Source organism: Pezoporus occidentalis, unplaced genomic scaffold (genome assembly GCF_034315485.1).
Source record: "Pezoporus occidentalis ecotype Australia unplaced genomic scaffold, CSIRO_AGI_Poc_V1 ctg33, whole genome shotgun sequence".
NCBI lineage: Eukaryota > Metazoa > Chordata > Aves > Psittaciformes > Psittacidae > Pezoporus > Pezoporus occidentalis.
This window is the reverse complement of record NW_026915268.1, coordinates 795,621-821,899: the sequence shown is the minus strand read 5'-3', so window position 1 is coordinate 821,899 and position 26,279 is coordinate 795,621. Positions and strand designations below refer to the sequence as shown.

Here is a 26,279-nt window from a genome sequence, read left to right as displayed (position 1 = left end):
CTCTGCAGGGAGAGAAAAAGGTCAGTTGCCCCTCAAAATACAAGGGGCTGAAATTGGTGACTTGGACAGAGCCACACAGATCTCCATTAAATGATCCATCCGTACAAAGAATCACAGTAAATCAGTTTTCTTCAAACACTGTACCTGGTATAGCAAGGTTTCGAAGTGCACTGAGTGCAGCATGTTGAACAGAGATGTCCTCACTCTCTACATGTTTCTCCAAAAGATCCAGAAGCTGATGTATGACTCCCAGCTGTACCATTCGTACACAGTTGCCATCTGAAGAAAGGCAAAACCAAGCAGTTGAGAGAGGTAAAAAACACAATGGTAGACATTAATCATGCAAATTGAGAATTCAGGGAGTCTTTACCTTGAGTGTTTTAATGTCTTGATAAATTTGAGACTATAGCTTTTGCATAGTCTTTTACATCCTTCAGCTCTAGAGGTAAGTGGGCATTAGCCACCTGTGAATGATGTTGAGACACCCTTGAGTAAAGCTTAGCTTAGAGAGCTTTCTAGACAGCCACTGTCAAATTAAAACTATATGTCTTTCAATAAGGTTGGTTGCTTTTTTTTTTTTTTATTCTCTGACACCACCACCCCACCCCCCCCCAAACTGCTTTATTTTCCACTATATATGTGGTAGAATACTGGTAGCATTTTCAGTTTCTCCGTAGGAGAAATTTAATATTTCAGTTTCGCTATTCTGCTGGTTTAAGAGACCGTTGTGAGAGCAGGGATCTTATCCAGCAGTGATGAGTCTGATTACTAGTTTTGTACTGCTGTTACTCCTTGTATTCAGTCAAATAATTTGTCATTAATCATTGAAAGAATTGGGCCTAGCTTTTATTACCTGTTTTGAGAAACCCACTTTCTGAAATGAGGACTTGCTCTCATATGAAGCTAAGAAAATATGAGCTGACCTAGAGAGTTCTGATGTGGTGAAAGCAGATTTATACATTCTGAAGAACTACCATTTTGCTTGGTATATGCTTTGCAATGTTTTCTGTGAGGATTTATTTGTTATATATGTCTCCCTCTCTCTTTGAGAACTTGCTCTGCAGAGGTGAAAGCCCTTTTGTTATCAGCAGCTACTTAGTCTACCTTAATAGGAAGTGAGGTGTTCTCCTAAAGAGCAAAAAGAAACTGCATATTGTCTTATGCATCCTTCCTGAAGGAAGTATTTTGAAGATGCCTGTTACAAATATTTTTCTGTGTTTTATGCAATACAATTTATTACACCTCAAGAGAACCGTATTCCTGACACCAGTAGAAGTTTCTTTATTGCTGTGCTGTTACCTTGTGAATGCTGTTAAAAAGTGGCAAAACACCATATAGGAATACAGTATTCTACAGGAAGGAAGAAATACAGGGTCTTATAGGAAGACCACATCTTCACCTGCAGTAAACAATTATCCATGGAATTATACGGACTTCATGTAAGTAGAGAATCTAGCCAGAATTAGCTTTAGGTGCCTCTTGTGGTACTAACTGCATGCCTAAAATGTACACTTTCAATTTTTGTGTGTATAGCACTTAAAATCGGCTGTAGCAATTTTAACAGCTTTGTTGATTTGAATGTTATTTCCAAGCATATCCCAGTATTTCCAGTAGTAGAAACTCCATGTTGTCTTTTGAACCAATGCCTATTATTCCTTTAATCTCTCAGCATTTCAGTTAGTAGCATATTTTTTTCCCCTGTATTACTACATATATTAAATAAGAATGTCAACTGCTTATAAAACATAAGTGGATATACTCATGAGAAAACTATCAGTCTGGAAAATAAATCAGTTTCTACTCATGCAAAAAGTCTTTTGGTATCACTTACGTATACATTCTCTAAAGCTGATGTTTTTGCTTATGATTCCTCAAATCTTCCCTTGCTTGGTTCTAATCTTTGGAGATCAGAGTGTATGAGGAAAATTACCTAGTTCTCTTTAAGGACAGGTTCTCTAGAAACAGACCATCTCTTTTGGTCTGACAAAAATCTGAAGTCAAAATATTTCGATCTTCATGTAGACTAACCTTAACTGAACTTCATTTCTCTCCTCCCCCCATCTCTCCTCCCCTCACCTTTCAAACCAAAGAATGGCAGGGCATTATTTTCTCTTGTACTAAAGTGTGAATAGGCAGGACCCATTAGTGTCTGCCTTGCTTTGAATGTCACAGAGCTCCAAATTGGTTCTTTCTTCTGTGGATTTTTGCTTGGATAGCAGCAGAACCTTCAATTTAATGGCTCATAGTTGAAATATGATGGAACAGCCACTTCATAGTTGCAAAAGCTGTCTGTCATCTTTTCACTGCCTTGGAAGTTATTTGATGCTGAGGTCAGATTTCCACAGTGGGTTTTTTCTCTTAGATTAAAGGCTGTGCATACATCAGTGGCACGTATTGAGGCCTGAGAGGGATTGTTCACTTTTTCCACATGAAACATGTAATGGGGTTGTGCGGGAGATAGATGGAGAAGAATGAGTGATGAAGCAAGCCATTCAGCTGAATAAATTGAAGATAGCTAGTTTAAAGGCACTGAGGGTATTTCTGTGGCCTTTGTAGAACTGTAATGCACAATGGCTGATTCAGAGCAAGGTGTAAGAGAAGTAAGAAAAGGAGGCTAGAAAAGATGGTGGAGGTGGAAATATGTGTGTATGATGGCTTGCTTTAGCTAGATAAACTTTTGTTTTTAACATTCAGGCAGATGTGAGGGAATCTTATATGATAAGCACATATTAATGAAAATTGTTGGTTGCTTTGGGATTGGAGGTGGTGGGATGCAGTACAAGTGTCCAGTTCTTGATGTTTTATTCTTTAATCTGTGTCGTTCAAAATGTGACATAGCAGGGCCACTCTAAACTAAGTTGCTGTTAGGTCTTCATCCTTTTAGTATTCCTGAAATCCGCTTACAGACTTAGTGAAAAATCTAGGTCAGCAGTTTAGTAGTCTGTTCCTAATAGATGTAGAATTTATGTTACAAGAAAGTTCTTTCATTTGTTATTCCAAATGTTTGAAGTATGTACTCAGAATAGTACCTCAGGAAACATGAGTAGTTAAATATCACATGAACTTAATTTGATGATTAGGTTTAGATTTAAAACTGGCTCTTGGAGCAGCTGTGAAAGTAAGTTTATAAAAGCAGGGTGTGAACTGACAGCCACAGGTAACAGCTACAATGGTCTGAAGTTCTTGTGCTTTCGTGTTCTGCACGGGAGCAGCCACTATGGTATTGGATGACTTCAGGCAACATACGTATATGCTTGAAGGGAGGCATGACAATGGGAGTGCTAGGCTCCTATAATAAATAATGTGGTGCCTGAGAAGAATTCTCCTAAGAATTATGAAACAGGTTGCAGATGTGCCTGTTAACTGTGAAAGCAGCAGAGAAGATGGCAAATCCAGGGGAACTTTTTTCCTTTTTTTTTTTTTGTATCTGGAATGTTAGTATGCCTTCTGTTTTGTTTTTTTTTTTACCTCCAAGAAGCAGAGAGACAATGAGATCTGATGCAGCCTTCACAATACATGTATTTTCAGCTTGTGAACTACCCTGGAGCCTCATCAGGATCTCGGACAGCACCTCTTGCACACCTGCCTCCACCAACTGCACTTTTAGAGCATCTGTAGAGATAACAATAAAAGCACGTTGTTGTGGTTAAACCCAGCAGGCAACCAAGTACCAGGCAGCTGCTCACTCACTTCCCTCCTGCCCTCTCCCCAGGTGGGATGGGAAGGAGAATCAGAAAAATGTGAAACCCAGGGGTTGAGATAAGAACAGCTTAACAAATGCAATTAAATAAAATATGATAATAGAAATAATGCCAACAATAACAATACTGATAATAGGGAACAGCAGTGAAAACGAGACACATGAGACAAATGTGCAACACAAGTGATGCACAATAAAATTGCTCACCACCAGCTGACCAATAGCCAGGCCAACCCAAGCAGTGATCAGTCCCTTCTGGCTAGCTCAGTTTATATACTGGGCATGACATGCTGTGGTCTGGAATACCAATTTGGCTAGTTTGGGTCAGATGTCCTGTCTTTGCTTCCACCCAGCTTCTTGTGCCCCTCCTCACTGGCAAAGCATGAGGGACTGAAAGTCCTTGATCAGGATAAGCATTACTTAGCAACAACTGAAACATTGGTGTGTTATTAGCATCGTTCCTGGACTAAAGCTGAAATACAGCACTGCACCTGCTACTAGGAAGAAAATTAACACTGTCCCAGCTGAAACCAGGGCACACACTAAAAGCTTCTTAAGGCTTTATTGAAGTGTTTTGATCTAAGAAGCTAAATCCTTGAACTTCAGCCAGACTCTTTAGGTGTGGTCTCTGTTTTGGTTTTGCATGTAACAGACATTCTGATGCTAGGATGACACCAAGGCAGAATGAGCAATGCTTCTGCATTGATGTTTAACATTTCTTGTCTTGCCAGCCATGAGTTTTCATTTCTTTAAAATATGTATCAGGTGTCTAGATATTTTTAATGGGTTCTTGTTGGTGCTTATTACACCACTGCTTAGAGTAGGCATCGTCTATGCTATTTGGTTGTCATTTTTTAAAAGAAAACAATGTCAAGTCTGCTTTCCTGTTACACACCATGGAGTATATGAGTTGGCATCTGCTGTCCTGTAGATCCACCAAAGTAGAGTGAAATGCTACTCCAATCCTTTGTTTGTTGCCTCACCTATTAAGCTTCAAATTCTTGCTCAGGCCATGATTTCTTATATTCTTGTGGCTTTTTTTCACTGAAGAAGTTGCTGGTTCCATTAGTAGGATCTCATGGCAAACTGAGAACCCAGAGTTTAAGTGCTAGTATCCTTCTCTCCTCACTCTCCTAAGATGAAAAGAGACTTACCATTTTCTGCAAGTGCTTGCAGGACCTCAAAGATAATCTCTAACCTCTCATGGTTCTCTGCTCTTCTCAGTTGTTTTACCAGCTGTTCAGCAACCTTTGTCTTGCTTAGAGCTTCCTTGGCTGTATCTGTGTATATGATAAAGTCAGGACTTTGAATGCTTCTTTATCTGATTAAATGTTAAGAGTATATCTCCTTATAATCTGTCAATTTGCCACATGAAATTATGCCCTCTGTACTTATTTGTGGGTCAAAAGCTGCCCATTAGTTCTGAATTGTTTTTAATGTGTATCAGCAATTGCTAGTACTCCAGGAAAGAGTAGTTAATTCTCCAATACAGGTAACTGTGGCCAGTACCTGATTAGGTATCAGTAGTATTTAAAAACCAAAACCCTGAACAAAAACCACAAACCACCACTCCCATCCCAAATACCCCCAAAAACCAAACCCAATAAAAATACCCCACAAAATCCCCCAAAACAGCTCCCAAACCTGTGGGAATTCTGCATTTACAAGGAAAGGCAGTGACAGTATGAAGATCATATTTTGCTCCAAGATAGAAAAAAAACTTTACTTACCAAGGTCTGCAAGATTGCATAAGGCCAGTAGATCAACATGGACAAGTGGTTCACTCTCTGCATAATCGGTTAATACTCGGACTAGTGGTGTGATTACTCCAGCCTTCACCAGCTCTTCCTGAAGTTCCCCTGGTAATAAGAATAGAAGTTACAGGTGATTAAATAGGGACCAATTAAATTGGTAAAAAGGGACCAACTGAGATGCTTTGCAGCAGGATATTCTGGTACATTCTCACACTGTCAGAATTTGTGCAGCTTTTGTGCTGGGTGTTCATGCTAATGCATGTGTATGAGAAATGAAGGTTCAGGACAGAGTGTTGCTAGACCTCCTGGTTCTACTTTGACTAGAGGAATTAAGCCACTGTAAAAGGTATGTAAAGACAATTACATGAGCATCTCTACTACTAGTGCAGCTTCTAAAGCGAGTTTTGATGGACTATATCTCTTGGTGTGTGTCTGAAAATTAAGTGAGGCACAGTTGGCTTATTTCTCTCAGGGAATGGGAATCTCAGCATTATTATTTTATAGCTTCTTTTGTTCTAAAGGGCAGGGAGAAGGAAAGGACTGGAAACCCAAGATAAAGCATAGCCTGGTGACAACTTTTCAGGAATCAACAATGTTCTGACTCCTATAGCAAATGTCTATATTTTCATGTTAGAATAATGGGTTTTGTTTATTTTTCTTTAAAAAATGTTTTATAAAAAACAGGACACTTTACCAATATTTGAGCTATTATACTACTGAAAGGCAGACTACTTTAATCTTAGGGAATCATCCTCTTCTAGTGATTTAAATGCTGGTTTCCCAGCATTCAGGGAATCTTGGGAGTGCTTGAGTTCAAATTCTCTTTGGATTTTTTGTAGGCTGAGTAAGTTTCTAAGCAGGTGTTAATTTGTGTTGCTGAGGAAAACACTGATAACTGTTTTCTTTCTTTTTGTAGTCGTCAAATCTGTGCTGGGCCTGTGTTCTGACAGAAGTAAAGTATGTTAATCGTATGGCCATATGCTGTAGTAATGCTGGTGTATACTAGTTGCAAGAGCCTTACATGTAATCATATGGGGAGGTTTTTTTACTGTCATTCCTTGGCAAATACATGTTAATTTGCAGAGGGTTAGTAGAATCTATGCCAGATACCTATCATGCTTGGATTTCATAGAAACAGACCAGGAAAAGAAACCTATAGCTTTCTAGATAAAACTATGCAGGTCCACACTAGAAAGATAAGAGAAGGTATGTTAAAGGCAGAGGGAAATGGATAGAAGGTACTGGGGGTGAAAATTTCCATATTACCTCCAGTATACGATACATACTTTTGGTCATTCTGGGAATTAAAGGTAGAAGAAAAACTCTTAAAACTGTTTGGGCTAGTAGGTGAAAACGGTTTCATTCATGAGACCAGCACACTAGTGTACTGGCTTCATGGAAAATCTGGAGCACAAAGATCTTGGAGAATACCATCAATAAATATCTCTATTTAGGGTATGTTTTTTCTGGCACATTTTTTAAACAAGTGCTTTGCTTTATAGCTGTTGTTACTACTTTGGAAGAAGGCAAAGCCATTCAGGATCTGGGCCCAAAGCCGTTCTGCAAAATTAAGATATATGAGTCTCTGCTACTTTTGTTGTTGCAGAGGAGTTCTGACAAAGAATACGTCACCTTGAAGTCAGAAGTATAGGGGAAACCCAGAGTTTTGGAGGTATTTGAGATGTATTCAGACTGGTGTCTGTAAGCTGTGTGAATTGTATATCTAACTGGAGGCTGAAGTACATTCTGTGCTCAGGTTTCCAAATTATTATGAACTGCAGGTTACAATACCTTATAAATTAATGCCTTACAGCTAGGGAAAATGGGATTCTCTCAAGTCAGTACTTACGATTATCATAACAGATGCGGCCAATAGCCCTCCCAGCATGAAGCAACATTTCTTGGTCTGTACTTTCCAGCAAAGGTATCAAAGTTGGAACCAAATCTGCTTCAATACATGGTTTCTTCATTTCCTCTGTATAGGTAAGGGAGAGGGACTTGTGGTTTTTTGCCGTCTTGAAATAAAAATAGTTGCAATTGCAAGACCAATAGCTATGTAACAAAACTCAAGAGTGGAAATGTACAGCTAATGTGCTGTAATACACCTTGTAGTAAGACTTTAGTACAACATACCATTCTTGGCTATCTCTGAAAGCACCTGGGCTGCTTTCACTGCACATCGTGGGTTGCCCTTCAGGATTTTTGCCAAAGTTAAAAAGATCCCACTCTCTCCGAGTAGGCTGAAGGATCTTTGCTCTGTAATGATAAGAGTGTTAATACCTGCAGTAGGTTTGTAACTGGTTTATTTGCATGTTCGTTTCCTATACCTTCATAGACAGTATCCGTGGGATCCAAGGTTCTGATTTAGCAAGGCACTTAAAGGCTGTCTCAGTCTAAATGTATGAGATCAGTCATGTGCTTGAATTGCAGCAAGTGTAGTTCCAGCTGATGATTCTGCTTCACTCAGAATTGAAGCACAGGTGGCAAAGCAAAGAGGAAAGCAGTTTCATCGTCTTTGACTATAAAAGGATGCTTGCATAATGCATGGGAAGTCGGGGATTAAGATTCTATTCCTGAGGTATATCTTAGAAATAAATTTTGTAGGTAAGCACAACATCTTTTATTAGACTAGTAATTAGAACAGTCAATTCGTTTAGGTTTTTTTCATCAAAGGTATGGCTTATTGTTCTTAGGGTAGTAAATCACCATCTGCCAGGAGTTTCAGGTAGTTGTAGGCCTGTGTTATTTCAGGAGAATGGGCAGAGACCTTAAAGACTTCCGTATAAGGAGTCTGGGAGCTACTTTTGAAATTCCTGATTTGATAGGGTCACCCCAGTTTAATTCTAGGAGTTCGTAGTAAATAGAATATATTAAATTTAGAATTTGTCTGCAGCTTCAGGTGTTTTAGTGGCCAGTAGCTTTTTTGTGGTCACAGGTAGATTTGCAAGTATACAAAGAGAAAGGAAAACAACAAAATAGGCTCAGGACAGCTGTAATTGTAGCAGCAATCACTTCTTGCAATACAGATTATCACAACAGACAAAAACATTCAGTGAATGCTTTTGAATTGTACAGATGGTTAAATAGCAGTGTGGAGTGATACTTAGCTATCTTCAGTAAGAGCCAGGAGAATCCCATTCAGACTTTCAAGGATCTGATCTTCAGCTTCTGTGTCATCTCCACAGAGCTCAAGGTACTCCAGGTGTTGACTCAGGGTTTCTAAACAGAATGGGATAGAAAACTGTGGTGAGCTATTATGGAAAATATTTTGAGCTCTTTATGGTGTTTCTTTTTAGTGACAATGGCTGCCCATAAGATCATCTCCTGAAGGGTCCAGATCTAAATATGCTCATTAAATAACTAATTTAATCCAAGCGCATGGGGTCAAAAGCTTGGTCCACTTCTCAGACAGCACACAGCTCTTGTGCAGGCATAAACTTGCAGAGATAAATTCTATCTGGAAAAAGAAATTAGCATATGGTAACTGGCAGTTTGAGGTGACACGGAAAGAGGAATAATTGGAAAACCGAAATTAAGCCTGCCATTTCTAAATACTTCTTTATTATAAAGATGGTATTTGCAGTTCAACTAGCTATATATCTATTCTGGTAGTGACCAGCAGCAGGCACTGAAAGAATGCAAGAGTGAAAGAGATGCATTAACATACTTAGAAACATATCTAGTATTTATATCTGTGTATTTAATGCATTTAGATGGACTTTTATTCCATAAATATAATTACTTATTTAATTCATACTTTATCTCCACAGCACACTATGCCATCAAGCTCCACAGTTTCACTGTTGTAAGAGTAAGATTTTAAAGCTAAGTAAAATACTTAGCTTTAAAATAGCTGCCAAAAAGCTCAAAACTAATTGCCTTTGAGGTTCTGTAGCAAGAGAAAGGACAAATAGTATAGAATCATTCCTTCCCATGCTTGTCGTGATTAGATGGATTTTTAGCATATCTCTCCCTTATAATTCTTCTGCTAATTCATCTAATATTTTCTCTGCAGAAGCTTTCATAACTTGCTTCAATCTTTTTGCAGGTAAGGAGCTAAAATTTGAAAGTCTCTTAAAGGTACAGGTGGACTGGTTTTAAGACAGAGATTGGAATGCTTTGTTTTCTACTCTTTTAATCCTTTGTCTATTTAAGAATGTGTTTTGTGCAGCTATTCAAAATTACTCAGTCTTTTCTGGGCAGATGGAGCTCATTTAGACCCCGCCATTATTCATACATAGGCCATCATTTCCTCATATATGTTCTGCATTTACAGACACTGAATGTGATGTGTCTCTATCCCAAGTTGTGCAGGCTGATAAGATTTTTCTGCCAATCTCTTCAGACAGTTTTAAATTTGAGTACTCCAAATAATCAAAAATCTCTTTACCATTCTTCTATGTCTAGATAACTTATATTAAATGCGTAGGTTCTGGCAAAAGTAACCTCTAATGATTATGCCTCTGTGTTGTGAAAGCAGTCTTTATTCTGCCCTTCAGTCTTTATCAGATAACCTTCTCTCGTATCACAAGATAGCTTAGGTGGCAAACCTTATTGAATGGTTTGTAGAAATCAAAATGCATTGTTAACAATATCTCCTTTATTCACCTTCATGCCAGCTCCTTAAATATATGGTTAAAGAGAGGGGTTGAGCATTACTTGGCTCCACAGAAGTCATGTAGACTCTCTCCATTTTTATTGCTTCTGTGCTTTATTCCAATCTTACAATTTGCCTATGCAGATATCAGATTTCCATATGTCAGTTTCCTGCATTCTTTGTAACTGTTTTTTGTAAAGTCATGCCACTCTTACTGCTTTCCACCCTGTTAATCCTTCTTTTGATTCAAGTGGCATTCTGCGTGTCACAATTAGTGTGATTTGATGATTCATATTTTTAATTCCTTATAAACTCTGGGGAGTAACATCCAGTCCTGACAATTGGCTGCCATTTATTTTATTGATTTGTTCTAAATCTGTTGGCCTTTCAGTCTGAAAGTTCCTCCATCTGTTTCCTGAAAACAAAAAAAAGCTGCAGTGATTGAAATGAATATGGGAAATAATGATGGAAAACTGATGGCTGAAGTAGTTAAGTTATAGTAGAATATAATGTAAGGTGTTACCAAAACTGTAGTAAAATAGCACTTCTGTTTCACAAACTATTTCATTGAAAAAGACGTGTTACAAGTCTTGGCTTAGAAATTCTTCAGCAAAGGACTTGTAAATAATTTATTTTTGTTGTTTGAGGGATTCACCATTTTCTCTTTCTTTAGTGTGTCCATTAGTTAATGTTTAATTCAGTGGGGGTTTTATTTATTTTTTTAAATTAGAATCCATGAGTTTGTGCTTACAGGAATTTACTTCAGAGGAGCCTGAAGTGTCTTGAGCTCTTTTGAAGAGATGATGATTTAAACATTGGGGAAGTAGGACAGAAACAACTTTTACTTATATAAAGATAATTCTTTGACTTAAAAAATTAAAAGCAGTTAAGAGCAGTGACAATACTGGTTTTAAAAGAAATGCTATCTGAAGAAAAACGGCTTGATTCATCAGGTTAAAAATCTATATGGAGAAACTTCGATACTTTTTATTCTGAGTAAGAAACCCAGGCTTGCATGTATTGATGTCTCTTGGAAAGGTTTTGCAGTTGAAAGTAGCTATGTGCTTGTCTTTTTGTAGCCTTCTGAAAATCATGTGCTAAAGGCAACACAGGCATAAAATTCATGGGAGATCAGCATTTGGTTGTTTTTCTTTCTTTAATAGATTACTTTGGATTTGTTGCCTCTTTTTTTTCTATTAAACAGGGATAGATGTACAGCAAGGATGATTTTATTTGACCCAATTAAAAAAATTAACATTAATCACTGGTTTCCATTTCTGTGTATTTTTCCTGTCACAGTTTGGTGTATGAATGCTTTCATATGAATGAAGTATATGCAGAATACAGTTCTCTTACCAATAGAAATAAAAAAATCACCTGAGCAACCTGACAGTTGAATCAGCTTTAATCTTAAACTGGATCTGGAGGGAGTGGGCAGAAGGCTACAACTGCTAATAGAGCAATAGAAGTCTGTGAGAATGAATTAGCTACTGAACTCTGACTTCATCTTTATCAAGACCCCAAATGTGTTGGCATGAAGTGATGCATTTAAGTGCTTTTACTCTATATCCTCTGATTAGAGCAATAGCAGTATTTGCATATACATTTCTGATAGAGTTAGGATACATACAAAGGTGAAAAGGTGACCAGATCTCTGAAGCTGTTTTACAAATAGCAGGGAACTGGCTGTATTACTGGTCACTCATTAGGTGGGTATAGTGGTAATTAGAAATTCAGATGTTTTATTGTTTCTCCAAGGAACAGATCAGTAGAATAACACCATATGCGCGATGACAAAGTCCTTGTAAAATACGCTCTGGTTACAGTCTGTAATGTTGTGAAATTAGTACTATAAGCAGCAGAATTGACCGAGTATTTGGCTGAAGAGCTATTTTTATAAGCCTTGCAGAAGAGGTGGTATTTAACAGTCTTAAAATATTGAATCTTTTTACTCAGAATTTTATCATGTTATATGTGATTTATAAAAACCTGATTAATTTAACCAACATGGGGCTGATTCCTCAATACTCTAATTGTCTCTAAGTCCATGCTTCTGAAGTGGAATTGAAGCAGACACTGTATAACAGTTATTTTTCTTGGAGAGGCAATAATGCATATAAAGATTGAGAGGCATACGTAGTTCCAAAAGTCTGGAAATAAAAAAGGCCAGAAAAGGATATTTCTGTTTTGTGGAAAATTCTAGGTGGTTGACATTTTGTTTCCTCCCATGCTCGAACAGAATGTTGACATGGTGGAACTTCTGGCAAAACAGAACAATTTGTTTCACTTCTTTTGCAAATGTGGTTCTTTTCCCCCTGGGGTCCTGCCTGGCCTGCTGCCTGGCTGGCCAGTAGGTGAGCTGGAAAGGAGCCAGCTAGGCTAGCCAGCTGGTCAGGCAGCGGGAAGTGCCTGCCCACCTGGCTTCTGAGGGACAGTTTTAGCTGGATAAACATGTTTTTGAGGAACACTTTTTTGTTCTCTTGAATCAGCATTTTCATCAGAATATTGTTGAACAGTATGTTGAGCTTTAGTAATTCACGGTAGAAGCAGGGAAAATGTACTCAGGCTCTGGTCTAGAAAGCTTTAATTTTACTTTCTCACTGATTACCTGAAGGCTCTGAATTTAGAAATCTCTGGAGATTGAAGTACAAAAAGCTTCTTCCTGAGCTGAGGGGCTAGGTTATTAGTTTGCACATAAATCTGTGCTTAAGCTACTCAGAGGCACAGGAAACAGACTTTTGCTGTGGGAGTTGGTTTTTAATCTTCCTAATGAAAGCAGAAACTATAAAGCAGAAAACATGCCACACTTCGAGACTTCATCTGTTTTTTTTCAGTGAGGAAAGAGCCATAAGGTATGAGCTCTTTGGATCCCTTGTACCATTTCTGCATCAATTCGTAGTGCAAGTTTTGACCTATGAAATCCTCACTGAGTGAGAAAGAAGGAATTCCACACGTCTTTGTTCTTCAGTGACTGCTTATGCGGCACCTAAAACAGCAATGCCCTAACTTGTTTGGGGGTTTTTGGTGTTAGGTTTCGTTGGTTTTTGTTTTTTTTGTTTGGTTGGTTGGTTTTTTGTGGTTTTGGTTTTTTTTTGTTTGTTTTGTTTTGTTTGTTGTTGGGTTTGTTGGGGGGGGGGGGGGGGGGGGGGCTGCTCCTCATTTCATGCCCTTTCGCATGTGTGTTTTCTCTAGAGCAAATACAGACCCTATCTTGCAATAGCAAATGCCACATTTTGGAATCTGAGCAGTTTGAACTCAGTATGGTTCAATTTGTTTGAGGGCTTGAAACAGTGTAGTCCAGTTGAATGCCTAGTATTGCATGTCTACTGCTGCCTCTTCCTTCAGTAATTTCACATACTAAGTTTGTTCTTCTGCCATTTACCTTTAGTATATTTTAGAAGTTGTATAAGAAGGACTTTATTATTATTATTAAAGCTGGAAAATAATATGTTTTTCCAGAGCATAAAAATATGGTTCTTGTTTACAATAGAGGTCCATTTAACTTAGTGTTATGTCTCTGGTAACAGGTGACTAAAGAATAGCAACAGAAGACAGTAGGTATCCTTTCCCTGGAACACTTTCTCAACTTTCAGTAATCGGCTCCTTGGGGATTTTCTTTGCTGGAAGTTTCATCTTGTTTAACTGCACTTAAATTCATGAAAATATGTATTTCGAACTTGTTTGTAGTTTAGCTTGTGGGACATAAAGTGGTGATGAGTTCCACAAAGTAATTTTGTATTGAGGGAGAAAGCTCTTTCTTGTTTTCTCTTGTTGAAGTCATTGGATAATCACTATTATGTAATGTTTAGATAAAGGCTTTCTCTTGGTTCTGATTTTCTGAAAATGTATTGTATTGCCAAAGCAGGGAACAAAAGGCTCAGTCAAACACATTCATATTCATGTGGCTGCCTGCAAAATCATGTAGCTTTAAACCTCTGTTTCTCACAGTATTTTTTTTTATGTATTTCCATGAAATAAGAAAAATAAATCCTGGTCTGTGGCACCTCCCATGTAAACCTATGGTAACAAATGTGCATGCATGCAAAGTAGAATTAGTATAGTAGTAGAAGCAAAGCTCCACATCTCCTCATCTAGGAATGTGATCTTATATTTACTTCATAGTGAAACACGAAGGTGTAAATTGTAGATGGAGAAATCTAGAAGGGCTGAAAAGTGTACATGTGTTAAGAGCAAATAAAGGTCAAATACTCATATTCCTGCTGACTGAATGGTGTAGCTATATGATTGTAGTAATTGTGCTGTAACCAGGGAAGCAAAAGCTGCTTCTTTGGACTTTGGTGGCCCTATCAGGGAAGGGAGGAGAAAGGTGCCATTCAGTTTGAGGAAAGGTATTTTTTAATTTCTCTACTGGTGAATTATTATGTTTCATCTTTACAAAGACATGCAACTGTTTTGGGACTAGGCTGACTTATATTCTTTCCGATAGAACTATCTTATCTTGGTGCATGAAGTAAATTATTGGAGGAACAGATCTTCCATCTCTTCAAACTTTCAAACCCATGGCAAGAAAATTGTCCTATAAATCAGATAAGCTATTATCTATGTCTCCATGAAAAGCCACTTTAAGCCATATTGAAAAATGTTTTGTGTCTTTGTCTTTGCACTCAAGGGTGATGAGATGTAGGAGAAAAATCATTAGATTAAAAGGGAGCTGGACAGAGAATTTAAAACCAATATCCTAAGGGTGACAGAGATATAATTATGCTTTTTCTGCGTGAAAGTTACTTCAACCTGAGAAGTCCTGTAGTTAACGATCATGTTGGCATATATAGCCTTTGTATCTTTCCTGCCACAGCACCCCTTGGGCACTCTCTTCGAGAAGGTAAGAAGGAGGAATGGATGGCTAGCATGGGTTATCCTTGGACCCATGTCATTCTCTAGGAATTGAAATCCCTCATTACCACTCTCAATGTAATATATTTTCCCCATTATTCTCTTCTCCTGGACTAGACTATTAGTAAATACTTTCAATGTTAATGGCCAAATATGTACAGTTTCTGTGCATGTTTTAAAAACACCTGTTGCCAAGAACTGAAAAATAGAAGAAAGGCTGCTGTGTTGTTCACAAAAACTAGCCTTTGCCCATTGTTTTGCAGCCTTTCTACTTTGCATTGGCCCATCCTGAACTCTTTTGAGCATTTTTAGTGCATATGATACTGTAGGATGCACTTTTCAGCATTTTACTGTTCAAAGAGCATGAGAATGCAGTGGGTTTTGAAAGAGATTTATTTTTTAGCCTGAGCTGCAAGTTGAAAGGGCGATGAAAACAGGAATTTAAGCCTGACTGGCTAGTACTTACATTAATGTTTTCTATTAATCATAAGGATTTAAGAAAACTTCCTATAATCAATGTCTAAAATTCTCTTAATTGTCATAGATCAGCCAGGACAGCCACAAATGTTCTTTCTTTGATGTGGTGACACGTGTGGCATTCATTCCCCTCTCCTTTGAGAACCTGTGCATAGTTTTAACGTGAGCAAAACATGAGTGAAGAACTTGAAAATGTAAGTAGTTAAAGGAAATGTAGAGATGTTGCATTATTTGGTGGGAATTACATGGTTGAAGCTTAAGAGTTCCACAGTGCAGTGACTGAAGTACAAAGCTGTAAGTACATGGACAAAGACTTTTTTCTTTCTTGATAGTAAAGGACTTGGCTATGCGTCACATGATTAAAAGATGATATTTTGCAGAAAACTGGTAAATTCAAGCTCAGAGGAAGAGGCCCTTGTAAAAGGTGATAGTGGTATTTCTTGTGGTAACACAAATTGATGTGTTATCACTGGTGAGAAAAATGGCAATTGAGTGTGAAATGGAGATTCATTGGGAGGGAGAAAGGAACTTTTGTTTTCTGGGAAATTTATTCTTGGATAATTTAATTTTACCAAGGAAGGAATACAAGAAAGATTGTACGTGAGGAAAGCTGGGGTACAAAGCAGATCCCACTGGCCTGTGGCTGATGTTGTACCCTGTAGAGTCAAGAAGAAAACTGGCTGTAGAACCCCGAGTAAAAACAGATGAGAGGAAAAATATGATTATCCTAGGATAACCTAAAACAGGTCATTGAGATAAGTCAGAAGAAAGCCAGCAGAGTTCAGTCAGGGAGAGCATATGTGCTGAAGAGATGACCCATAGCATGAAAAGCTGCTTAATCGTATTCTGCTAAACTTACTAATCTTTTGAGAGCTGGACAATAGGAATAAAATTCACTTTAATGTAAAGGAATCAGTGTTATGAACTTGTGTACAAGTATGCACTTTTTTACATGCCTGGTAATTCCTGTTACACTTGGTGCTTATGGAATAGGTCTGTTTGACAGATGCCAGCTTCATAGGCTAATGCTAAGCTTGAGCTCCCAGATGATCTAATTCCTTATGCAAGGTAAGGGGAACACCAGCTTTCAGGTTTACAAGTCAGACTTGGGGAAATAACAACGAGTGTACTATGCTCAAAACCAGTGAGTAATGCATGTAAAAATGACTTTCTCCATGAACAACAGTTTATGTTTAGGTCATATTCAGGTTTTTCTTTGTAGACAAGAGGTCAGGAAAGTTGCTGTTTAAGTCAAAGTTCAGCTTCCATAGTTGTTCAGTTCTAGGAGGTGTTGATTTCACCAAGTATTGTGAAATAGGAGTAAATTGTCTGAGCTGGCAAAGCTACATGCTGACTACAACAATATGAGCAGGTAAGTAATCAGACAAATTGTGACAGCTGGGTATAAATTGGCTGACTTCATTTATGGAAATGAATGAAATCCCTCTGTCTTGCTCACTGGAGATCTAGTGTTCTGAATTTTTTATGAGTGATGTTGGTCTCTAAAGGTACCTTTGATCACACAGTTAATATACATCTGAAGTAGGTTATCTTTTGTATGATGTGCTTACTATTTGCTCACATTCTGTACTTTTGCAGCACAAAGTGAATTAAAGGAACCCTTCCCTTTGGGCATTATGTGTGTATGAGAAGTAAGCTGTAGTCTCAGCCAAACAGTATTCAGTATTCATTTCCCTGGCTCCCTAAATTTAGCTTGAAGAGCTGTCAGTGGACGAAAAACCAATTAGACTCCATAGCAGAGAAAACACTAATTTCCTTTGGCTGACAACTCCTGCAAGGGTTTTTTCAGCCAACTGAAAGAACAGATGTGAAAGAATAAGCCTTTGTGCTGATATCAAAGCATCAACCCAGTCCTCAACTATCCCTGCTAAACAGTCTGTTGGGGGAGTGTAGGTGGAGTTAAAGACTATAAAGAGTGACAATAAGCTGGTGATGTCCAGACCCCAGAATGTAGTATCAGAAGAAAAGCTGTTGACAGGCAGGTGTTGGAGGCAGAGTGCAGAATGGTGGGCTGGATAGCTAGGAAGAGGTGCTATCTTTGCCCTCAGCTGTCTGCTGCCTCTACAGTGAAGCAGAAAAGTCTCATTCCTGATCATGGCAGTGCATGTTATCTGGTTCTCCACGGCACCTTGTTGCAAAGCCATCTGGTTGGCTGTAGATGTTTTGATTGGTGTATATGTATGGAGCATGGTGATGCACAACTGAAGCCAAAATGTGTGTCTGCAGTGAAGAGAGCATCATCATTTAGAGAACAAGACTAGCTACACTGGGAAACCCAGTTATGTGGCATGGCTGATGGAGCAAGGAGGTCTAACCAGGGTACCCAGTAGCATGGAAGCTATGTGGACAGATAACAAATAATTAAGCAAACACAACTATTGGTCTTTTGTGCATGGACTCCATCTAAATAGGCACAACACAAAGGTCCCACAGTCCAAACTAAAACTCGTGAACTTCGAGGGTTTAATAATTGTTGTCTGTGAAAAGCTCATAGGCCTGAGCGCTTGTCTGTTCCAGTTGTGTGTGATGAATATTGTGAGGTAGGTGCATCATGTAGATTTCAAAGGCTGTAATACAAAGCTGTGTTACCAGATTTGAAAGAACATTTCTTACTCCTTTGCTTCCCTCGTATAATGCTAAAAAAATAAAATGAAATAAAATATGTATTTCTGTAATTCTCAAAAGGACAGAGCTTTTGTCTAAATTCATCCTCCACCTGCCCCTATCTTGACCTTGCTAATTGCTTGTATGACTCAACCCAAGATCTGGAAAAAGCTGTTGAGAGTGGGGGCTCTTGACCCTGCCCTATTGAGGAAGATGATTGTGTCACATGATCACTGCAATTACTGAGGTTGTGTACTAATCTCAGAATTTTCTGGAATAAAACAGACTAGTGGGAACTTGTGTAAATGCATTTTCTGTGGGCACTGTGTGAAGCTTTTGTAGTGGTCGGTATTACAGTGTCAATCCAGCTTGACCTGTTTTGCAGCTTCATAGGGATGAGAAGATTCTTGGAAGATAGTCTCAAAGTTGATTGCATAATGGACATACTAGGAATATGTTTTTTCTAATTAGTGTGGGGGATGTTTGCCTATTTTTATGTGATACAAGAGACCTCATACTGAAAAAAATATTTTGAGGTCTGACACACATTTTAAAATTTTTGGCCATAGAAGATGTCAGTGCTTAATGCAAGTAATGTATGTAATTGTTGCAATGTATGACCTGTATTTAGAACTCTGCTTCAAAACTTGAGTTGCTCAGTAGAATCTGCTTATTAGTACATCAATTTATCAATACCTACAAAGTGTTACTTTTGTGTTTGTTCCGAGTGGAATAAGAAGGATCAGATTTTAAAGGTATGTTGAAAGGCACAAGTGTCAGTTTGAACAGTTTTGAAAATTCAGTTTGACTATGTTTGTTTGTTTTATTTTAATTATGTTAACCTTGCATTACCTGTGCTGTATGAATAGGTTTGAGCTCTGCTGCACAAGTTGGCGTTGCCTGGGTATTGAAGAAGTGACACACAGGGAGGACTGGAATGCAGCCTGGGTTTTGCAGAGGACTTGCTTCTGAGATTTCCCAGTAGCTGTTCTCTGCTGCCAGTGTGATGATATCAAACAGTACTGTTTGATATAACAGTACTGTGGTATAATCGCCCTCTGTTTGAAAGGAGGCAAGCTTATACAGATTGACATCTTGAGAAAATCCTGGTTGTATTAATGAAATTAATTTAAGAAAACAGTTGGCACACATTCAGTTGTAAAGCATTTTAGACACAGTTCATGTTTAAAACAGCTCCAGCACAATCATAGAATCATAGAATGTTTGGGTTGGAAGGAACCTTAAAGATCATCTGGTTCCAACACCTTGCCTTGGGCAGGGACACGTTCCAATAGACAAAGTTGTTCAAAGCCCCATCCAGCCTGGCCTTGGACGCTTCCAGGGATGGGGCATCCACAGCTTCTCTGTTACAGTGCTTCACCACCCTCACAATAAAGAATTTCTTCCCTGTATCTTCAGGTAACACATCTAATCTAAATCCACCTTCTTCTAGTTTAAAGCCATTCCCCTTTGTCCTATCCCTACATGCCCTTGTAAAAACTCCCTATCCAGCTTTCTTGTAGGCCCCATCTAGGCACTGGAAGGCTGCTCTAAGTTCTTCCCAGAGCCTTCTCTTCTGCATGCTGAGCAAGCCCAACTCTCTCAGCCTGCCTCTACGGGAAACCTGCTGCAGCCTTCTGACCCTTTGTGGCCCTCCTCTGCACTTTCTCCACCAGGTCCACATCCTTCTTGTGTTGGGGTCCCCCAAGCTGAACACAGTACTCCAGGTGGGGTCTCATGAGAGCAGAGTAGGGAGGGAGAGTCACCTACCTCCTACTTCTTTGATGCAGCCCAGTTAGCTTTCTGGGCTGCAAGCATACATTGCCAGGTCATGTTGAGCTTCTCATCAACCAACAACCCCAAGTATTTCTCAGAACTGCTCTCAATCCAGTCTCCACTCAACCTGTAGCTGTGCTTGGGGTTGTCTGATCCAAGTGCAGGACCACTTCACCTTCTTGAACTTCATGAGGTTCACACAGGCCCACCTCTTAAGTGTGTCATTGTCCCTCTGGATGGCATCCCTTCCCTCCAGCATGTCAGCCACACCACACAGCTTGGTGTCATTGGCAAACTTGCTGAGGACTCAATCCTGCTGTCTGTGTTGCCAGCAAAGATGTTAAGCAGCACTGGTCGCAGTACCAACACCTGAAGAACACCACTTGTCACTGGTCTCCACTTGGACATTGAGCAGTTGACCATAACTCTTTGAGTGTGACCATCCAGCTACCTAGATAACATGATTAGCTACTATCTTGAATATCTTTTCCTGGGCTGAGTGCTGTAATACGATTTTCACGCACAAACTTATGTTTGCATAATGCTATAAAAGCTTTCTTGAGAGTGCCTGGAACTATCAGGTTCAAAAGTCTTTGCAGGTTCTTTCATTTATCTGTAAGAAACACTTATGATCATTAAGAATTACCTAAGTCAGTTTTTAAATACCAAAATGCATATCAAAGTGTATGGAAGTGGATTTGTAGAAAGGAAAAAAGGAAACATTTAATAAAGCTGAGAAGGTCGTATCTGTAAGTACGTCATAAGATTATTTTGCTCTGATGAGCTTGTGCACTTTGGTTTAAGTACTTTGTAGCTAGTTTTCTTCTATTGTTCTACTTTTCTTGTACAGATAAGTTAATGATAAAATGTTTTTGGTTAAATAGTTTTGGGGTGCTAGATGTTTTTAAAAAATGGGTTGAACAGTGCTGTTTCCAAATACTTATTTCTGGTATTTTTTACTGTCTAAGTAAATTATTATCTAATTTGTAGCATTTGTAGGGGTAATTTCTCTTAAATTTCTCTTTTTCTTTCTGGAACTGATGCCTTTGAAGATGTTTCTAGAGGTCTTTCAGTAAAGCTGAGCAGCATCTATCCCCCAGTATTTTTACACGAAACGGGACAGTAATTTAACGCTCCAGTCTACAAAGGACCCTAGCAGAATCCCCATACCAGACTATATATAGGAATATGCGATATACTGTCACTCTGTATTTTCTGTATTTTTTGTTGTTGTTTGGTTTGTGGGGTTTTGGTTGGTCAGTTTTGTGATTTTTATTTTGGGGGGGTGGGGGGGGGTGGGTTTTGTTTTGTTTTGTTTTTTTAAAGATTGTTGGTGACCTTGTGATGCAAACAAGTGTTTAGAAGTAAAGAAAGATGGAAACACAGATAGTTGAAATCCTGCTGGGTATGGGCCTTCAGCAACTGTGCTTCCTCAAGTCCAAAGCACTTCTAGCTGAAATGAGGCTGAGAGACTTTGAGGAGCTTGCTCAAAAACATGCTTATTTGGACTTTGTCTCCCCTTCTTCAGCCCATACAGGTTAGGATAGCTTTATTGACTTTGGTGCAGTCTAGATTCTAATTCTACAGAACAAGTGACTGGATTTCCATTAGTTTCTGGAAAGCAACAAGCTTTGTTGACTCCATTTTATGTAAGTACATCTGACACAATGCTTTAAAAATCTATAAGGAAAAAAAAAAGCTTGAATTAAAAGCAGCAGCTGTGGGATTTCACTATTGTATTGGTGTATTAAGGGTATAAAGCTGTTGAAGCAAATGGCAAGATGCTGGGGAATGCTGAGAACCACACACAGGAATTTGTAATTTTGTCCAGGCTGGCTTTTAATATTTTTAGTTGTAACGAAAGTAACACAGCTTACATCTAAACATTGCCTGAATTCTTACATCGTTCTGCATGAATAAGTGCTTCTTTTGAAAAGGTAAGTTTGAAAAATCTGTACTTTAGAAGTGTATGGTTTTTTTTCTGTCACTTTGTCTTCTCCTGTCAATTTTCATACTTGGGGAGCAGAAACAGTGCTGTGTGAACAAATGCATGCTTTAAAAAGCACTACCAAAAATGGGAATCAAAACCTTGGAGCACCAGTCAGCCAATACTGCAAAAGAGTAAGCTTTCTGAACAGGAAAGTAGGACAGGTACACACAAATGATGTAGGATTAGGAGGAGAAACAATCTACCACATTCAGTTATCTCCATCTGAATCTCCATAGGAAGTCAGGCCTACAGAAATAATCCTCTACAGATGGAGCTGGTTTAGCCAGAAGCAATACCTGTGTAGTACTGGTTTAGCCCATCTACATTGTGTCCATCTTTCTCACTGCATCACAAGGTCACTAACAATCTTTAAAAAAAAAATAAATTAAATTTTGACCTGCTTTGTTATCAGTGTCCCAGAACTACTGAGATGTTTAAATTCACCTGGGCAATTATTTAATTGACTAAGAAGATAATTAAATGGCTGCTCAGTTGTCATACTCAGAGACAGACTGTTTCACCTTTAAACACGTTGAGTAATGCTAAGATTAGTTCCCCTGATGTCATGAAGTCTAATTGTGGAATAAATTACCATCATGTGAATGAAGGTGGAAGGCTGAACTCTTTGATCCAGTTACCTGGTACCTTTGAATGATGTGGAGGATAATAGAAATTGAATTCTCAGAGGAGTATTTTAAATCCAGTATGAACGTCATCCTTTTCATAGGGACCGAGTGCTAAGCTAACGGAAGCTAAGGGCCTATGCCCCAGTTTTACGCAGGATAAGAATTGAGTCAGAGACACACATTCAAAGGCCACACCACTTAAATGAAGTTCTAGTCTTTTCAGTAGCACTTGACAAAGTGAAATAAGTGTGCAGAGGCATGTGTGAGCAGCTTTGTTTTGATGCATGTTGTACTGTCAATAGAGAACGATGAATTTTAGTTCCCTTCAAAATACTGAAGTTCATAAGAATTTATAATTTTCCAAGGTTTTAAATTCATTTTTCATTGCTGTTCTTAATTTGCTAATGTTATTTAAACAAACCTTAATTTTCATCTGACTTTAAGTATTGTTTGAAATAGGACACACAAGAATTTCAGGTAACCTATAGTACTGCATTTATCATAGAACTACACTTCCATATTTAAATGATACTAAATTAGTTTTCTATTTCTATCACAGACATTTTCAATTCTTATATGAGAGAAAATTAATTGCATATTAGAGATCATATCTATCTATAGTTAACAGGAGCTTTACTTACCCATAAAAGCTGTAGCTCTCCAGAATGGGGACAGTAAAGAATAATTGATCTGTACTGTGTGCCTTTGTCCTTTCCACCTAGCTAGCTGTGAATAAGGGGAGATATTTTATAGCTTTCAAGCTGATGAGCACCCCACAGCATGCTCGCTCTCTTTTCTCCTTTTTCTGTGACCCTGCTTTTCAAATGCATCTAATACCCCGTAATTACTTAATCCTCTGCTGCTGCTTGTGTTTCCAGTTCTTAGATGTCATTAACGGAAATGGAAACAGAGTAATTATCATGCTGGGAGAGAACCTTTCAGATGTTCAAAATAATTTATATTGAATTTTTCTCTACTGTCATTCAGAAGTGTGACTATTGAATTGTAAGGGTCAGATTTCCAAGACAGGCCAAATCCCTCACTGGCATCTAGGTACACCAGCCAGGTTTAGAAAGTGCCTGCCTCCTAGAATTTACTTCCCGCCAAACTATATCAATGCCTGAATCTTAACTGGTGGGTCCTAAGTGCTTGAGAAAGCCTGATCCAAAATCATCTCATTGGGCTTCACAATCACCTTTCAAGTTTGTGTGGATGAAACATATGGGAGTATTCTCTTATTTTCTGTAAAGATAACATTACAGCCTGAAGCTGCCATTTCTGGGTTACAATTTCTGGTCAAGTAGAATGTTGCTTAAAATCATTTTTTTTAAATTGTTATTAAAAAAGTAAAATTGCTGTCTTTCAAGCAATAGTTTTATAATGTACATTTGTTGTTACTGCATTTTTCAACCCTCTTTATTGGAGAGTTGAACCTCTGACAAATAAGAGCCATTTACAGGATGGCTTATGAACTATGTGCTGTTCAGGATGCATTGCAACACTCTAGTGTAGAGGAAATGCAATCTGCCAATTAATACTATTTAAAGATTGTTCCTGTAAGCAGATTGAGCTTCCCAGTGTGGTGCTGCCTGGTGGTGGTTGTGTATGGTGGTAGCAGTGGGCTCCAAGTGTAGCATTCTAAAACCTTCCTGTACTGTGGTTCTATAATAGCCGTGGTGGTTATAACACTGGAGGGACTTTACATCACTGACTCAAAGACAAAAATGGTCTGATAATGAGTTTGGAGACTGAGGATAAAATCTTAAGGAGGGTGGGACATTTTACTGACTCTTTTGATAGATAAAGTTAAAAGCTCTTCCCTTTTGCTGGGCTTACGGAGAGGGAAGGTGAGCTGAATGCTTTATGATTTATTTTTTTTTCTTTTCAGTGGCACATTTTGCAAAGTTTCAAATGGATTGGAAAATAAAATTTGTAAGGTAAAGATTGTTGCATCTTGTAATGGAAAAATTGCTTATGTCCTACAGATACTGAAAGTATAGTATGTTTGACTGCTTAAAAGAGGGAAAAATCAGTCATGGATTAAGCTGCATGTCACAGAATGGTGACACCTGCCTGCCAGTTCAGGGATTGACAAGATTAAGTGGTTCTTGATCACTTTTGAAAATCAAAGGTACTGCTCTTTGTTGAGGTTAGAGTGCAAACTGAGTCTTAAAAAGAATTTCCACATACTGTCAGCATGAGCAGAGGTTGTGGCATTTCTGAAATGCAAGCAAGAAGGTAACACTTTATGGGCAGACATGGAGAACTGTGAAGCTCACCAAAAGCGACAAAATATAAAGTACAGAAAGGATAAGTAGGTGGTGGGTAGTGCAGTAGTACGTATGCCAGAAGCATTCAACCTCCACAGGGGCCAGTTCCAGTGTCTTTTGAAGTCAATGGGATATTTTTCAAAGGAATACTAGATCAGGTTCATGGATACATAGAAAGTGGTAATAATGACAAGAAAACAACAAACCCAGCTTTCCTTTGTAAAAGACTGAAGACAACCAAGGGAACAAAATAAGGTGTACAGTAAATGGATGAAGACAATAAGAAATCACATCAGATAAACTCATCTTTAGTGTCGTTCATCATCTTGCTGCAGTGAATACTAATGGGAAAACAGAGGTTCATAATATTGCACAGAGCACTGACAAGCAGCCAGGTATGGAAATACTGTGCCAAATGAACCGTGATTTTATATGCAAACTAATCAGTTACAAAGATTATGGCAAAATAAGACAGTATGGGAATCCAAATTTATGGAACAGCACTGTCAAGCTAAAATGCTCTTTCTGTTTGCATATAATCCTGCAAACCAGTTGTAAGAAGCACTGCGTAAGGCTTTTACCATCATCAGGTGCTGATTATGCTATGTGCTGTTCAAATGCACAGGGAGCTTTTTTCTTTTTTTTTTGTGCTGGGAAAGCTTACAACCAAACTGCAAAATCAGAAAATGCCTCATCAGTAACCTGGTGGAGGGCCAGCAGCAGAGACAGTGAGGGGAGCCCAGCAGTGTTCCTCGAGTGAGGGAGACCCAAGCTCTTCTTTGGTGAATCATTAACAGGTCTGCACTGCTGTAGAGGGGCAATGTGCTTGTGTCGGAAACTGACCATGGGCTGTATAGCTTCTGAAATAAAGCTCGGTCATGAGGGGCTTTGCCTATGGGACCTGAGGTATGTTTCTGCTTCTTCTTCTAGCCATGTCCCAGGACAAGCAGACACGAAGAAACCATTTTCTGCAGATGCCAGTGAGAAAGCTTCCTTTCAGCAAAATAAATTATCTAGAATAAATGGGGGAGTGTTTCCTTCTTTCTTAATTGATGGATTGCTTTAAGTCCTGTTAATCTGATACTCTAGAATGTGATGTATCTCTCATCTGAAGATTAATCTGTTGCTTAAATTTTTTACAAGGTGGAATATGGTTTATTTGATTGCAGCTTCAAGTAATCTGGCCTCTGTTCAGAAACAACAAGTGGGTAGTGGATACTTGTGATGTTCTGAGCAGTAAAATACCAGAAAAAGACATGGAAAGGATTCTTTACACTGTGGAATAGACAGTGCTCCTATATATGGTATTGTTTTTCTTCACTGCCTTTGAATGGTACTGAAAAGATACTTTAGTCTGGTTTGCAGGTCTAGTAAGACGCATTTATATTTTGGAAAATCAAAAGAATTTTAGGAAAGGAACTATCATCAGCTTACTTGCTGAGCATGAGATTTCTCTGACTGTGATGAAAATAAAACTAGCAGAACAGAAGGGAAAGTGGAGGAGTTAAAGCAGCGGGTGAGCAGAGCAGAGTATTGCTGGGGCCTGTGGTCGTGCTTCAGCAAACTTGTTTTGGGAAAGGATTGGGAATAAGCTGGTCTACAACATCCCA

The 26,279-nt window shown here is 38.6% G+C and overlaps 1 protein-coding gene across 1 annotated transcript in view; it reads right to left on the bottom strand.

The window, feature by feature from the left end:
- The window catches only part of LOC134168982 (rap1 GTPase-GDP dissociation stimulator 1-like), a 34,271-nt gene extending 11,090 nt beyond the window's left edge, over window positions 1-23,181 (bottom strand). Inside the window, 9 exon segments of the mRNA XM_062629155.1 lie at window positions 145-279; window positions 3,469-3,612; window positions 4,855-4,980; window positions 5,431-5,559; window positions 7,304-7,429; window positions 7,588-7,710; window positions 8,563-8,673; window positions 23,041-23,095; window positions 23,098-23,181. Of these exon segments, the coding sequence (XP_062485139.1) occupies window positions 145-279; window positions 3,469-3,612; window positions 4,855-4,980; window positions 5,431-5,559; window positions 7,304-7,429; window positions 7,588-7,710; window positions 8,563-8,673; window positions 23,041-23,095; window positions 23,098-23,181 (1,033 nt within the window).
- Between the last annotated feature and the right edge of the window lie 3,098 nt (window positions 23,182-26,279).